The sequence below is a fragment of the Schistocerca cancellata genome, chromosome 1 (assembly GCF_023864275.1).
Source record: "Schistocerca cancellata isolate TAMUIC-IGC-003103 chromosome 1, iqSchCanc2.1, whole genome shotgun sequence".
In the NCBI taxonomy this organism is placed as follows: domain Eukaryota; kingdom Metazoa; phylum Arthropoda; class Insecta; order Orthoptera; family Acrididae; genus Schistocerca; species Schistocerca cancellata.
In genome coordinates this window covers 1,160,136,877-1,160,151,188 of record NC_064626.1, presented here as the reverse complement: position 1 = coordinate 1,160,151,188, position 14,312 = coordinate 1,160,136,877, and the positions used below count along the sequence as shown (strand labels likewise).

At 47.1% G+C, this 14,312-nt stretch overlaps 1 protein-coding gene across 1 annotated transcript in view; it reads right to left on the bottom strand.

Annotated features, from left to right (window-relative positions):
* Nucleotides 1-14,312, bottom strand: part of LOC126137588 (prostaglandin reductase 1-like) — a 40,965-nt gene that overhangs the window by 13,170 nt on the left and 13,483 nt on the right. Inside the window, exon 2 of the mRNA XM_049915216.1 lies at nt 7,227-7,580. Within this exon, the coding sequence (XP_049771173.1) occupies nt 7,227-7,580 (354 nt within the window). The remainder of the gene's footprint in view (nt 1-7,226; nt 7,581-14,312) is intronic.

Here is a 14,312-nt window from a genome sequence, read left to right as displayed (position 1 = left end):
CAAGAAACGTGCCAGAACTGCGAGCTCGCATCAACGATGCTTTCGAACTCATTGATGCGGAAATGCTGCGCCGAGTGTGGGAGGAGTCACTAAAGGGGCACATATCGAACATTTGTGAATGCCTAAAAAAACTTTTTGAGTTTTTGTATGTGTGTGCAAAGCATTTTGAAAATATCTCAAATAATAAAGTTATTGTAGAGCTGTGAAATCGCTTCAATCATTTGTAATAACACTGTATTTCTAGTTAGTGCGTAACAGTTGTCAGAAAAAATATGAAATTATAGAGAAACAGAATGTTTGACAGAAGATCAACGTAATTAAATATGCACAGCGTTTACATACTGGATGGAGAAGGTTGACAATTTGTTAGTCACTTCCAAGGTCGCTCTTGGCCGCGTTACGTTAATATTCATTATCAGCTGTGTCCGTGCGAGATGGGCTCTCATTTTCCGCTGTGTCTGTATTAGATGAATCGTCACTAGAGACATTAGAATGTATTATAATATCGTTGGTTGCAATTTCCATGGCGCCATCGCGCCTCCTATGACGACGTCCCACCTGTTGCTCAGGTTTTTGCAGTACTCTTCCCTGTCATGTGGAGTGAGAATTGAAGGCACTGTCTGTCCGTTTCTTGGGATTTGCTGCAGACATGTCGCCAGGGACTATAATAGCTGGCTTCAAATCAATATGAACGAGTTCATTTTACGGTGTTTCTTAAATAAACATCTACATCAGGGGCGGGCAGGAATCCTGCACATAAGCGGTGCACTTGCACACAGGGGCAAGCTGGCCACCCGCTTATCTCCCATCCCCACCATACCTTCTGTCCGCTCCTTCCTCTGTAATGTGTCTTGTTTCCTAGCTTGCTTTATTGAGTGAATGAATAAGGTTAGTAGGAGTGCTTGAAAGAAATCATGGTTTGAAATAGTACCTATTACCTACGATACGTTCTATTTAATTATCACAGGTGGAGTTTACAATACGTTTAATATCTGGAACAAAATTTCTACACACAAACAGTTACGTAAATTTTCATCACTGATGTTTGCCCTTAACCGAGACTTATTAATTCAGCAAATGGTTTTCCAGCTCTCGCTATATTAAGCTCAGTCTTATAACTTGCACATACCGCTGGGCTATTATTGTTGTCGTCCTGGAAACTTGAAAACAGTGCTCCATAAAATGTTAAATCAGTTAGATGAGAGACATGACGAGAGAAAGTCGCAGATCTCTCGTGACAACAGCAACTACGACAAATTCAAATGACTCTGAGCACTATGGGACTTAACTGCTGTGGTCATCAGTCACCTAGAACTTAGAACTACTTAAACCTAACTAACCTAAGGACATCACACACATCCATGCCCGAGGCAGGATTCGAACCTGCGACCGTAGCGGTCGCGCGGTTCCAGACTGTAGTGCCTAGAACCGCTCGGCCACTCCGGCCGGCCAACTACGACAGATTCATCTGGTATCGTCAGATCGCTCTTCTTAAGCTCAGTCAATTCCCCTTCCGCTCTGAATCCGACAATAAATTGTACTCGTCCTTGTGAAATTTATTATAATGGCCTTCAATACTAAACTTCCGTTGACCAGCGAGAATACTGCCACATATTAAACATTTCGAATTTTCACGTTTTTGCACAAAGAAAAAATGATTCTGCCATTACTTTTTAAAAGATAGAAAATCTCCACTTCTCCGTTTCTTGAAATACAACGTTCACTACATAGTGCTCGCTTCGCATCAACGTCCGCAGGTTAGCCTGGCACTACACTGCCGCAACCTGGCGGCTGTCGCCACAGCTCCGGTCGACGCTTGCACGCGAGCAGCACACGTGCAGCGCTGTGCGCTCATGAGCCGCGTGCAACGTTTGCCCGCCCCTGATCTACATCTTCGTCCACGCCTACATAGATCCTCTGCAAACCACGGAACCGTGGATGCAGGAGGGTACCATGTTCCACTACTTGTCATTTCCTTTCCTGTTCCAATCGCAAATGGAACGAGAGACAAATGACTGTATATATGACTCTGTATGAAACCTTATTTCTCGTATCTTATATTCTAGGTCCTTAAGCGCATTATCTGTTGGCGGCAGTAGAATCGTTCGGTAGTCAGCTTTAAATATCAGTTCTCTAAATTTTCCCAACAGTCTTTCTCGAAAAGAACGTCACCTTCCCTGCAGGGATTCCCGTGTGAGTTGCTAAAGCATCTCTGTAACACTTATGTATTGGTCAAACCTACCGGTAACAAGTCTAGCAATCGGCCTCTGAATTCCTACGATGTCTTCCTTCAGTCCGATCTGGTGCGGATCCCAAACACTCGAGCAGTAGTGAAGAATAGGTGGCAGCAGCGTCTTAAATGCGGTTTTCTTACAGGTGAACCACTCTTTCATAAAATCCCCCCAACAAACCGAAGTCTGCCATTCGCCTTCCCTACCACAGTCCTCATATGCTTGTTCCACCTCACATCGCTTTCAAACGTTACTCCCAGATATTTAAACGACTTGACTGTGTCAAGCAGCATACCAGTAAAGCTGTATCCGAACACTATAGATTTGTTTTTCCTACTGTTCCGCGTTAATTTACATTTTTCCACATTTAGGGCTAGCTGCTGTTCATCACACCAACTAGAAATTTTGTCTAAGTCGTCTCGTATCTTCCTACAGCCACTCAACTTCTACACCTTATTACACTCCTGGAAATGGAAAAAAGAACACATTGACACCGGTGTGTCAGACCCACCATACTTGCTCCGGACACTGCGAGAGGGCTGTACAAGCAATGATCACACCGCACGGCACAGCGGACACACCAGGAACCGCGGTGTTGGCCGTCGAATGGTGCTAGCTGCGCAGCATTTGTGCACCGCCGCCGTCAGTGTTAGCCAGTTTGCCGTGGCATACGGAGCTCCATCGCAGTCTTTAACACTGGTAGCATGCCGCGACAGCGTGGACGTGAACCGTATGTGCAGTTGACGGACTTTGAGCGAGGGCGTATAGTGGGCATGCGGGAGGCCGGGTGGACGTACCGCCGAATTGCTCAACACGTGGGGCGTGAGGTCTCCACAGTACATCGATGTTGTCGCCAGTGGTCGGCGGAAGGTGCACGTGCCCGTCGACCTGGGACCGGACCGCAGCGACGCACGGATGCACGCCAAGACCGTAGGATCCTACGCAGTGCCGTAGGGGACCGCACCGCCACTTCCCAGCAAATTAGGGACACTGTTGCTCCTGGGGTATCGGCGAGGACCATTCGCAACCGTCTCCATGAAGCTGGGCTACGGTCCCGCACACCGTTAGGCCGTCTTCCGCTCACGCCCCAACATCGTGCAGCCCGCCTCCAGTGGTGTCGCGACAGGAGTGAATGGAGGGACGAATGGAGACGTGTCGTCTTCAGCGATGAGAGTCGCTTCTGCCTTGGTGCCAATGATGGTCGTATGCGTGTTTGGCGCCGTGCAGGTGAGCGCCACAATCAGGACTGCATACGACCGAGGCACACAGGGCCAACACCCGGCATCATGGTGTGGGGAGCGATCTCCTACACTGGCCGTACACCACTGGTGATCGTCGAGGGGACACTGAATAGTGCACGGTACATCCAAACTGTCATCGAACCCATCGTTCTACCATTCCTAGACCGGCAAGGGACCTTGCTGTTCCAACAGGACAATGCACATCCGCATGTATCCCGTGCCACCCAACGTGCTCTAGAAGGTGTAAGTCAACTACCCTGGCCAGCAAGATCTCCGGATCTGTCCCCCATTGAGCATGTTTGGGACTGGATGAAGCGTCGTCTCACGTGGTCTGCACGTCCAGCACGAACGCTGGTCCAACTGAGGCGCCAGGTGGAAATGGCATGGCAAGCCGTTCCACAGGACTACATCCAGCATCTCTACGATCGTCGCCATGGGACAATAGCAGCCTTCATTGCTGCGAAAGGTGGATATACACTGTACTAGTGCCGACATTGTGCATGCTCTGTTGCCTGTGTCTATGTGCCTGTGGTTCTGTCAGTGTGATCATGTGATGTATCTGACCCCAGGAATGTGTCAATAAAGTTTCCCCTTCCTGGGACAATGAATTCACGGTGTTCTTATTTCAATTTCCAGGAGTGTATAAAGCACGGCATCATCAGCAAGCAACCGCAGATTGCTGCCCATCCTGCCCGCCAAATCATTTATGTATCCAGAGAACAATGGTGGTCCTACCACACTTCCCTGGGGCACTCCTGACGATAGCCTTGTCTCTGATGAACACTCGCCGTCGAGGACAACATACTGGGTTCTATTACTTTGCTACACCAAAAACCAACTGGTGTACTATACCATGTCTAGGTAAGCTATCAGACAAACTAGCCAAAACACTGAAAACCCAGAACTATAAAACATCATTTTATGTAACAGGTACTACAGCTAATCTACTATTCAACAGCAAGGACAAAATAGATAAACTAAGCAACAGTGGGTCTACAAAATAAGCTGCACTGTCTGCAATAAACTGTACATTGGTCAAACGGGCCAGGCCATATCAACAAGGCTGACTGAACATGAACGCAGCTGGAGATTAAATAAATCGGACTCCACCTTTGCTGAACATGTGCTCAAAGGAGAACACAAGTGTCTAACACACACAGAAGTGCTACAAAAAGCCAACAAAGGCAGAAAACTCGGCCTACTAGAAGCACTTGAAATTAACAAACACTTGGCCCTAAATCCCCAGCTGGTCCTGAATGACCAATTGCAACTGAGCACATCACCACTCTTAAACTTTACACAATAAAGTAAACCTGCTACTAAACAAGAAGTGTCCCAATAGGAAATAAATTCACACGGCAATACAATGTAATATCCCTTATGTGTTTACATTCCTAACTGTAACTCAACTGTAACAGTGTAATATTTAATACGTATTAATGCACAATTTTCTAATAACAAAATGTAACCGCCAAAGAAAACATAGCTATTGTACAACCACCAATTAATGTGCATTGCAAGTGTTCACAACAACTAACAAAAAATTGTAACTTTGTAATAATGTGTATTCTAAATAATTCTAATTGTTGGCACATAGTACTGACAAACCATAAAAATTCATTTTTTTATGTTGTTTTTGTTGTTGTTGTTGTTGTTGTGGTCTTCAGTCCAGAGACTGGCTTGATGCAGCTCTCCATGTTACTCTACCCTGTGCAAGCTTCTTCATCTCCCAGTACCTACTGCAGCCTACATCCTTCTGAATCTGCTTAGTGTATTCATCTCTTGATCTCCCTCTACGATTTTTACCCTCCACGCTGCCCTCCAATACTAAATTGATGATCCCTCGATGTCTCCGAACATGTCCTACCAACCGATCCCTTCTTCTGGTCAAGTTGTGCCACAAACTTCTCTTCTCCCCAATCCTATACAATACCTCCTCATTAGTTATGTGATCTACCCATCTAATCTTCAGCATTCTTCTGTAGCACCGCATTTCGAAAGCTTCTATTCTCTTCTTGTGTAAACTATTTATCGTCCATGTTTCACTTCCATACATGGCTACATTCCATGCAAATACTTTTAGAAACTTCAACAAAAGTCCGTACCGAGCTACTGAGCGTCTCTCCTGCAGAGTCTTCCACTGGAGTTTATCTATCACCCCGTAACGGTTTCGCGATTACTAAATGATCTTGTAACGAAGCCCGCTGCTTTCCGTTGGATCTTCTGTCTCTTCTATCAACACTATCTGGTACAGATCCCACACTGGTGAGCAATATTCAAGCAGTGGGCGAACAACTGTACTGTAACCTACTTCCTTCGTTTTCGGATTGCATTTCCTTAGGATTCTTCCGATGAATCTGTCTGGCATCTGCTTTACCGATGTTCAACTTTATATGATCATTCCATTTTAAATCACTCCTAATGCCTACTCCCATATAATTTATGGAATTAACTGCTTCCAGTTGCTGACCTGCTACATTGTAGCTAAATTATAAAGGATCTTTCTTTCTATGTATTCGCAGCACATTACACTTGTCTACATTGAGATTCAATTGCCATTCCCTGCACCATGCGTCAATTCGCTGCAGATCCTCCTGCATTTCAGTACAATTTTCCATTGTTACAACCTCTCGATATACCACAGCATCATCCGCAAAAAGCCTCAGTGAACTTCCGATGTCATCCACAAGGTCATTTATGTGTATTGTGAATAGCAACGGTCCTACGACACTCCCCTGCGGCACACCTGAAATCACTCTCACTTCGGAAGACTTCTCTCCATTGAGAATGACACGCTGCGTTCTGTTATCTAGGAACTCTTCAATCCAATCACACAATTGGTCTGATAGTCCATATGCTCTTACTTTGTTCATTAAACGACTGTGGGGAACTGTATCGAACGCCTTGCGGAAGTGAAGAAACACGGCATCTACCTGGGAACCCGTGTCTATGTTGTGAAAAGCAATGGTCCCATAACACTCCCCTGTGGCACGCCAGAGGTTACTTTAACGTCTGTAGACGTCTCTCCATTGAGAACAACATGCTGTGTTCTGTTTGCTAAAAACTCTTCAATCCAGCCACACAGCTGGTCTGATATTCCGTAGGCTCTTACTTAATCAGGCGACAGTGCGGGACTGTATCGAACGCCTTCCGGAAGTTAAGGAAAATGGCACCTACCTGAGAGCCCGTATCTAATATTTTCTGGGTCTCATGAAGAAGTAAAGCGAGTTGGATCTCACACCATCGCTGTTTCCGGAATCCATGTAGATTCCTACAGAGTAGATTCTGGGTTTCCAGAAATGACATGATACGCGAGCAAAAAACATGTTCTAAAATCTTACAACAGATCGATGTCAGAGATATAGGCGTATAGTTTTGCACATCTGCTCGACGACCCTTCTTGAAAACTGGAACTACCTGTGCTCTTTTCCAATCATTTGGAACCTTTCGTTACTCTAGAGACTTGCGGTACACGGCTGTTAGAAGGGGTGCAAGTTCTATCGCGTACTCTGTATAGAATCGAATTGGTATCGCGTCAGGTCGAGTGGACTTTGTTGAGTGATTTCAGTTGCGTTTCTATTCCTTGGACACTTATTTCAATGTCTACCTGGTTACCGGCAAAACGGAGACATTTAGTACCAGTGGGGGAGTTGTTGCAAGTACGAGTAATCTCAGACACGACACGGGGCCAGGAGTCGCCGCTCACTCAGTGGCTCGCCACACGAGTCGCGCACCGCCCCCGCCGGCGCCTCACCTTCTCGTCGGAGCGGACGAGCCCGACGGCGGTGCAGCCGTGGATGCGGGCGATCTGCCCGGCGAGCGACCCCACGGCCCCGCCGGCGCCGCTGACGACGACCACGTCGCCCGGCCTGGGGTCGCACACGTCGAGGAGGCCGAAGTAGGCGGCGTAGCCGGGCATGCCGAGCGCGCCCAGCGCCAGCGACGGCGGCAGCCCGCCCAGGTCGCGCGGCAGCAGCGCGGGCGGCCATAGCAGGTGGTGCGCCCGCGGGCCCACGTCCACCACGGTGCGGTCGCGCCAGCCGAAGCAGCCCACCACCAGCCGGCCCGCCGGGAAGGCCGCCGACCGGCTCTCCACGATGCGCGCCAGCTGCGGGAAGGCCAGAACTGTGCCAGCTGTACTGCCTCCATCATAAGCCCAATGTTAACAAACACAAACGCGATGACTAGTCAGCAGCAGTTCAACACGCGTTTTACGCGCTTGGAAGTAGTTCCAACTTACCTATTAGATATCTTATTACTACACTGTATTCAAACACAGATATACACTACTGGTCATTACAATTGCTACACCAAGAAGAAATGAACATGATAAACGGGTATTCATTGGACAAATATATTATACTAGAACTGACATGTGATTACATTTTCACGCAATTTGGGTTCATGGATCCTGAGAAAATCAGTACCCAGAACAACCACCTCTGGCCGTAATAACGGCCTTGATACGCCTGGGCATTGAGACAAACAGAGCTTGGATGGCGTGTACAGGTAGAGCTGCCCATGCAGCTTCAACACAATACCACAGTTCATCAAGAGTAGTGACTGGCGTATTGCGCCGAGCCAGTTGCTCGGCCACCATTGACCAGACGTTTTCAGTTGGTCAGAGATCTGGAGAATGTGCTGGCCAGGGCAGCAGTCGAACATTTTCTGTATCCAGAAAGGCCCGAACAGGACCTGCAACATGCGGTCGTGCGTTATCCTGCTGGAATGTAGGGTTTCGCAGGGATCGAATGAAGGGTAGAGCTACGGGTCGTAACACATCTGAAATGTAACGTCCACTGTTCAAAGTGCAGTCAGTGGGTACAAGAGGTGACCGAGACGTGTAATCAATGGCACCCCATACCATCACGCCGGGTGATACGCCAGTATGGTGATGACGAATACACGCTCCCAATGTGCGTATACCGCGATGTCGCCAAACACGGATTCGACCATCATGATGCTGTAAACAGAACCTGGATTCATCCGAAAAAATGACGTTTTGCCATTCGTGCACCCAGGTTCGTCGTTGAGTACTCCATCGCAGGCGCTCCTGTCTTTGATGCAGCGTCAAGGGTAACCGCAGCCATGGTCTCCGAGCTGATAGTTCGTCCTGCTGCAAACGTCGTCGAACTGTTCGTGCAGATGGTTGTTGTCTTGCAAACGTCCCCGTCTGTTGACTCAGGGATCGAGACGTGGCTGCACGATCCGTTACAGCTATGCGGATAAGATGCCTGTCATCTCGACTGCTAGTGATACGAGGCCGTTGGGATCCAGCACGGCGTTCCGTATTACCCTCCTGAACCCACCGATTCCGTATTCTGCTAACAGTCATCGGATCTCGACCAACGCGAGCAGCAATGTCGCGATACGATAAACCGCAATCGCGATTGGCTACAATCCGACCTTTATGAAAGTCGGAAACGTGATGGTACGCATTTCTCCTCCTTACACGAGGCATCACAACAACGTTTCACCATGCAACGGCGGTCAACTGCTGTTTATGTATGAGAAATCTGTTGGAAACTTTCCTCATGTTAGCACGTTGTAGGTGTCGCCACCGGCGCCAACCTTGTGTGAATGCTCTGAAAAGCTAATAATTTGCATATCACAGCATCTTCTTCCTGTCGATTAAATTTCGCGTGTGTAGCACGACATCTTCGTGGTGTACCAATTTTAATAGCCAGTAGTGTATGTAAACAGGCAGAATATGGCGCTGCGGTTGTCAACGCCTATATAAGACAACAATTGTCTGGTGCATTTGGTAGACAGATTACTGCTGCTTACAATGGCAGTGAGCTGTGCCCGGCTCGTGTTGATGCCGTTTGTTCTTTGGCATTTTGTCGCAATCGAGTGGTGTCGCTGAATTCCTACCGTAACGAGTTGCTGACTTGCCTGTGTCAGTGGCTGCATCAGCGCTTATCGATACTAGTACTGCTGTACCATCTTTGGTGTGACCGCTATATTTCCGTGTGGTGGTGTGTGTGGCAGTTGGTCGGTTGGGACAGAGCAGGGAGGAAGTCTCTGCGGTGCGAGGTCAGGTCGGGACCGCTGGCTCCGTGCCCGCGCGGTCGGATTCTGAGGCGCTGCCTGCGAGAGCTACCAAGTTCGTTGCCCACCGAACCTGGATACTGAAGTTGAGTGATCAGTTAACCTGTTATGAAACCTCAACCGGTATGACATCTCTTCGTTCAGTGCTGGTTGTTGCCTCCTGGGCCGTTCCGGCTAGCAGCAATGTATGATGTGTTGGAGTCACCGAAATTTTGCAGCTGTCTTCCTCTGTGGCCTTTAACTATTAAACTGGTTGTTGCTTATCAGTGAAGTGCACCAGCGGTATTTTCTGTCTTCTGGCCGTTAACGCCCCAGTTACCTGCCCTGATAGTTAGCGTAGTTTTCCGGCAGTGTGTTTTTCCTCACTATGTTGATGCTGTCTGGCACGGCATGTAGTTCGACAGCCTTTTAGTTGTTCTTTCATATTTTTTTCTTAAAAGTTGTTATTATGCCTTGGCTGCTCTTAGACGCCACTTTGGAAGACGTAATGCTGATGGTATCTTCGTCCTCGGCTCATATTTTCCGTTGTCGTACCGTTGGTCGGGCGGAATGGAACTGATTAAGTTGCTGGTCGGTCCTTCAGCCGTCCCTGGGTCGGCCATCCGATCACTTAACCTTACTCTTGACTGCCTATCTAACCCCACCTTATGTTAGAGCTACCTCCTCAGGTCGACCGTCAGAACACTTCTGAGCACCACTGTTCTGCTGATTTTAGATTGCGATTTTCATTTTAGTCTACTGTACTGTGCAAGGCCTTCAGCCGTCTGTTAATATAGTTAGTTTTATTTTTATATAAGGCCTTCAGCCGACTTAACTTAAAAATTTGAAAATTTATTTGTTTAATAACTAAAATTTTCAAAGTTTCTTCTGTATGAAATTCTTGTTATCCAGGCCCTAAGCCCTGAGTTCTTCAACGTCTCGTGTGTGGCCTTCAGTCGAGTATTTACGTGAAATATTTTTTTTTAAAGTAAAGCCTTCAGCCGCCTGTATTCTTTAAAGCAATTTTTTTTTATAACTTGTGTTCAGGCCTTCAGCCATTCTTGTTTTTGGTGTGGTTTTGGGCCTTCAGCTCAGGGGGTGTCACAAGTTTTCTTAACTAGACCTTCAGCCGCATTGTTTTAATTTGATACTTTTAAGGCGATGTGTAATTAAGTGGTTTTTAGGAAAATAAAAGTTTGTGTGTTTTGTGCAACTAACAGTAACTGATTACGTACCCCTTCACAACCATAACCTGGTCCGCTATATCCTGCGAAACCAGATTCCAGGCAGGTTATCAAGATTCAAATAAGTTTGAATGCAGTGTTATAGCCGGCGCACGAGCGATGGGACACGGCATCTCCGAGGTAGCGATGAAGTGCGGATTTCCCCGTATGACAGTTTCACGAGTGTAGCGTGAATATCAGGAATCCGGTAGAACATCAAATTGTTGCGGCCGGAAGAAGAGCCTGCAAGAACGGGACCGACGACGGCTGAAGATAATCGTTTAACCTGACAGAAGTGAAGCCCTTCCGCATATTGCTGCAGATTTAAATGCTGGGACTTCAACAAGTGTCAGCGTGCGAACCACTCAACGAAACCTCATCGATATGGGCTTCCAGAGCGGAACGCCTTGATGACTGCACTGCACAAAGCTTTACGCCTCAGCTCGGCCTGTGAACACCGCTATTGGACTGTTGATGATTGGAAACATGTTGCCTGGTCGGACGAGTCTCGTTTTAAAATTGTATTTAGCAGATGGACGTGTTCGAGTATGGAGACAACCTCATGAATCCATGGACCCTGCATGTCAGCAGGGGACTGTTCAAGCTGGTGGAGGCTCTGGAATTGTGTGGGGCGTGTGCAGTTGGAGTGACTGGGACCTCTGATACGTCTAGATACGACTCTGACAGGTGAGTCGTACCTAAGAATTCTGTCTGATCAGCTGCATTCATTCATGTCCATTGTGCATTCCGACGGATTTGGTCATTTCCAGTAGGACAGTGCGACACCCCACACTTCCAGAATTGCTACAGAGTGGCTCCAGGAACACTCTTCTGAATAAACACTTCCGCTGTCCTCCAGACTCTCCAGACATGAACATTATTGAGCATATCTGTGATGTCTTGCGACGTGCTCTTCAGAAGAGATGTCCACTCCCTCGTACTCTTATGGACAGCACTGCAAGATTCATAGTGTAAATTCCCTCCAGCACTACTTGAGACATTAGTCGAGTCCATGCCACGGTGTGTTGCGGCACTTCTGCGTGCTCGCGGGGGCCGTACACGATATTAGCCAGGTCTACCAGTTCATTTGGCCCTTCAGTGTATATTACTGTAAATGGAACTTTAAGATCAGAGGGACGTTAAATAAGTATTGTAACAAATTTTTTTCGTGGCAAATTCCGACTGAAAAAATGCGGAATTTGTTGCGGCACACCTTGGAATATTACGGCTTGGACTCATGTAGTTTCAGGAAGTTCCGATGGCTGGTGGTGCTATACGTGATTTTCAAAATGGCGTCTGTAATGAAGATGCGTTCCAAGCAGTGATCTGTCATTCAGTTTCTTTGGCCGGAAAACCGAGCATCGCAGATATTAATCGGTGCTTGCAGGATGGCTGTGGAGGTCTGGCAGTGAACAAAAGCACGGCGAGTCGTTGGGTGAGGGGTCTGTCATCATCGCAACAACATGTTCGATTTCTCTCGTCGCGCGGTCGCGTTCTCGCTTCCCAAGCACTGGGTCCCGGGTTCGATTCCTGGCGGGATCGGGGATTTTCACCTGCCTCGAGATGACTGGGTGTTTTTGTTGCCCTCATCATTTCATCATCGTTCATGAAAGTGGCGAAATTGGACTGAGCAAAGGTTGGGAATTTGTACGGGCGCTGAATACCCCGCAGTTGAGCGACCAACAAACCAATCATCATCATCATTTCTCTCGTGCCGGCCGGCCGCACACAGCTGTGACTCCTGCAATGTTGGGACATGCGGACACTCTCGTTGCAGATGATCGACGGATCACAAAGAAACACCTCATTGCTCAACTGGACATCTCTGTTGGTAGTACTGACACACTCGTCCACCAGTTGTGTGTACTCAAAGGTGAATGCTCGCAGGGTTCTTCGCCGCCCAATAGAAGACCATACAGAACAATGAGGGACCATGTGTGCGGAATTGCTTGCGCGTTACGAAGCTGATCGTAACAATCTTTTGTCGTACATCGTCACGGGCGATGGAACATGGATTCATCACTTCGGACCGGAAACACAACGGAAATCCATGCTGTGGCGCCACTTCACCTCTCCTTTGCAGACAAGGTTCAAAGCTGCACCCTCAGCCGGTAACGTCATGACGATGGTCTTCTGGTGCTCTGAACGGGTTGTTCTGTTTTGTGTCCTCCCTCGTGGTGCAACGATTAGCTCTGGAGGCTGTTGTGCTACTCTCAGGGCACTGAAGAAACAACTTCAGCGTCTTCGTCGTCACAGAAATGCAAAGGAACTTCTTCTCCAAGACATCGCGAGGCCTCGCACAAGTCTGCGCTCCAGAAAGGAGCTCAAAAAACTTTATTGGATTATTTTCATCACCAGCCTCAAAGCCCGGATCTCGCACCTTCCATCTGTTTGGCCCAGTGTACGATTCATTCCGTCAGAAGCAGTACATGGATGATAGGGAGGTTATTGGTGGAGGAAGACTTTGGCTCCGACGTCGACCAGTAGAGTGGTACCATGCGGGCTTACAGCCGCTCCCAGTCAGGTGGCGTAAGGCCGTCGCATTGAACGGAGATAATTTGAAAAATAGTGTTTTGTAGCCAATAGAGTGGGGGAATAATATCGTGTATTGGAATCCTGAATGACACTAATCTGTTTTCAGGAAAAAAAGTGTTGTATTACTTACCGAATGCCCCTCGTATACTAATGCATTAAGAGCCATCAAAGTTTTGTTAATCATAGTTTAGCTACATAGTTTTTCTTTAAAAAATCGTGTACGATGGTAGCCTGTGCAAAGACTAGTTGTGCTATGTTTGTCGCGATGTTCAGATGTAAAGTGAAAATGCCTGACGCTGCTTTCTGCTTCGTAGTGAAACATGGGCGCGGGACACAGTTAAAAAGTGGCGAGAAACGGGTAGTTCTTTGTTTTTCGCAAGATTACAGAGAAAATTGGCATTGAAGTTTTTTTTGAGAAACTGTGTTTACTAAATATAAGGCATCTGAAATGTGTGTGTTAATCTGGACATTGGAATCCGGTAATCGTGAATTTTATGGGTCGCTGTTTCGAATCCTGCTATGACCTGTTTCGTTCACTTCGAATACCTACATCATTTCAATATGAAATTCAGCAACTGTATGACAATTAACACATACTTGATTATAATTATTTTATGAAAATTTCCTGTCTTTTTGTTTCTAATTACAAGCCGCACGCAAAATTTCGGTTTTCATTGCAAATATTAATTGTTAAATATGAGTGCTTTATGAAAGAATGTTAACAGGGATTAAGTTAAGAAAATATTACACAAATTTTTGGACGTAATATGGGAAATAAAATACTTTTTATTTGTGCTATTGTTTTATACCATATACACTCCTGGAAATTGAAATAAGAACACCGTGAATTCATTGTCCCAGGAAGGGGAAACTTTATTGACACATTCCTGGGGTCAGATACATCACATGATCACACTGACAGAACCACAGGCACATAGACACAGGCAACAGAGCATGCACAATGTCGGCACTAGTACAGTGTATATCCACCTTTCGCAGCAATGCAGGCTGCTATTCTCCCATGGAGACGATCGTAGAGATGCTGGATGTAG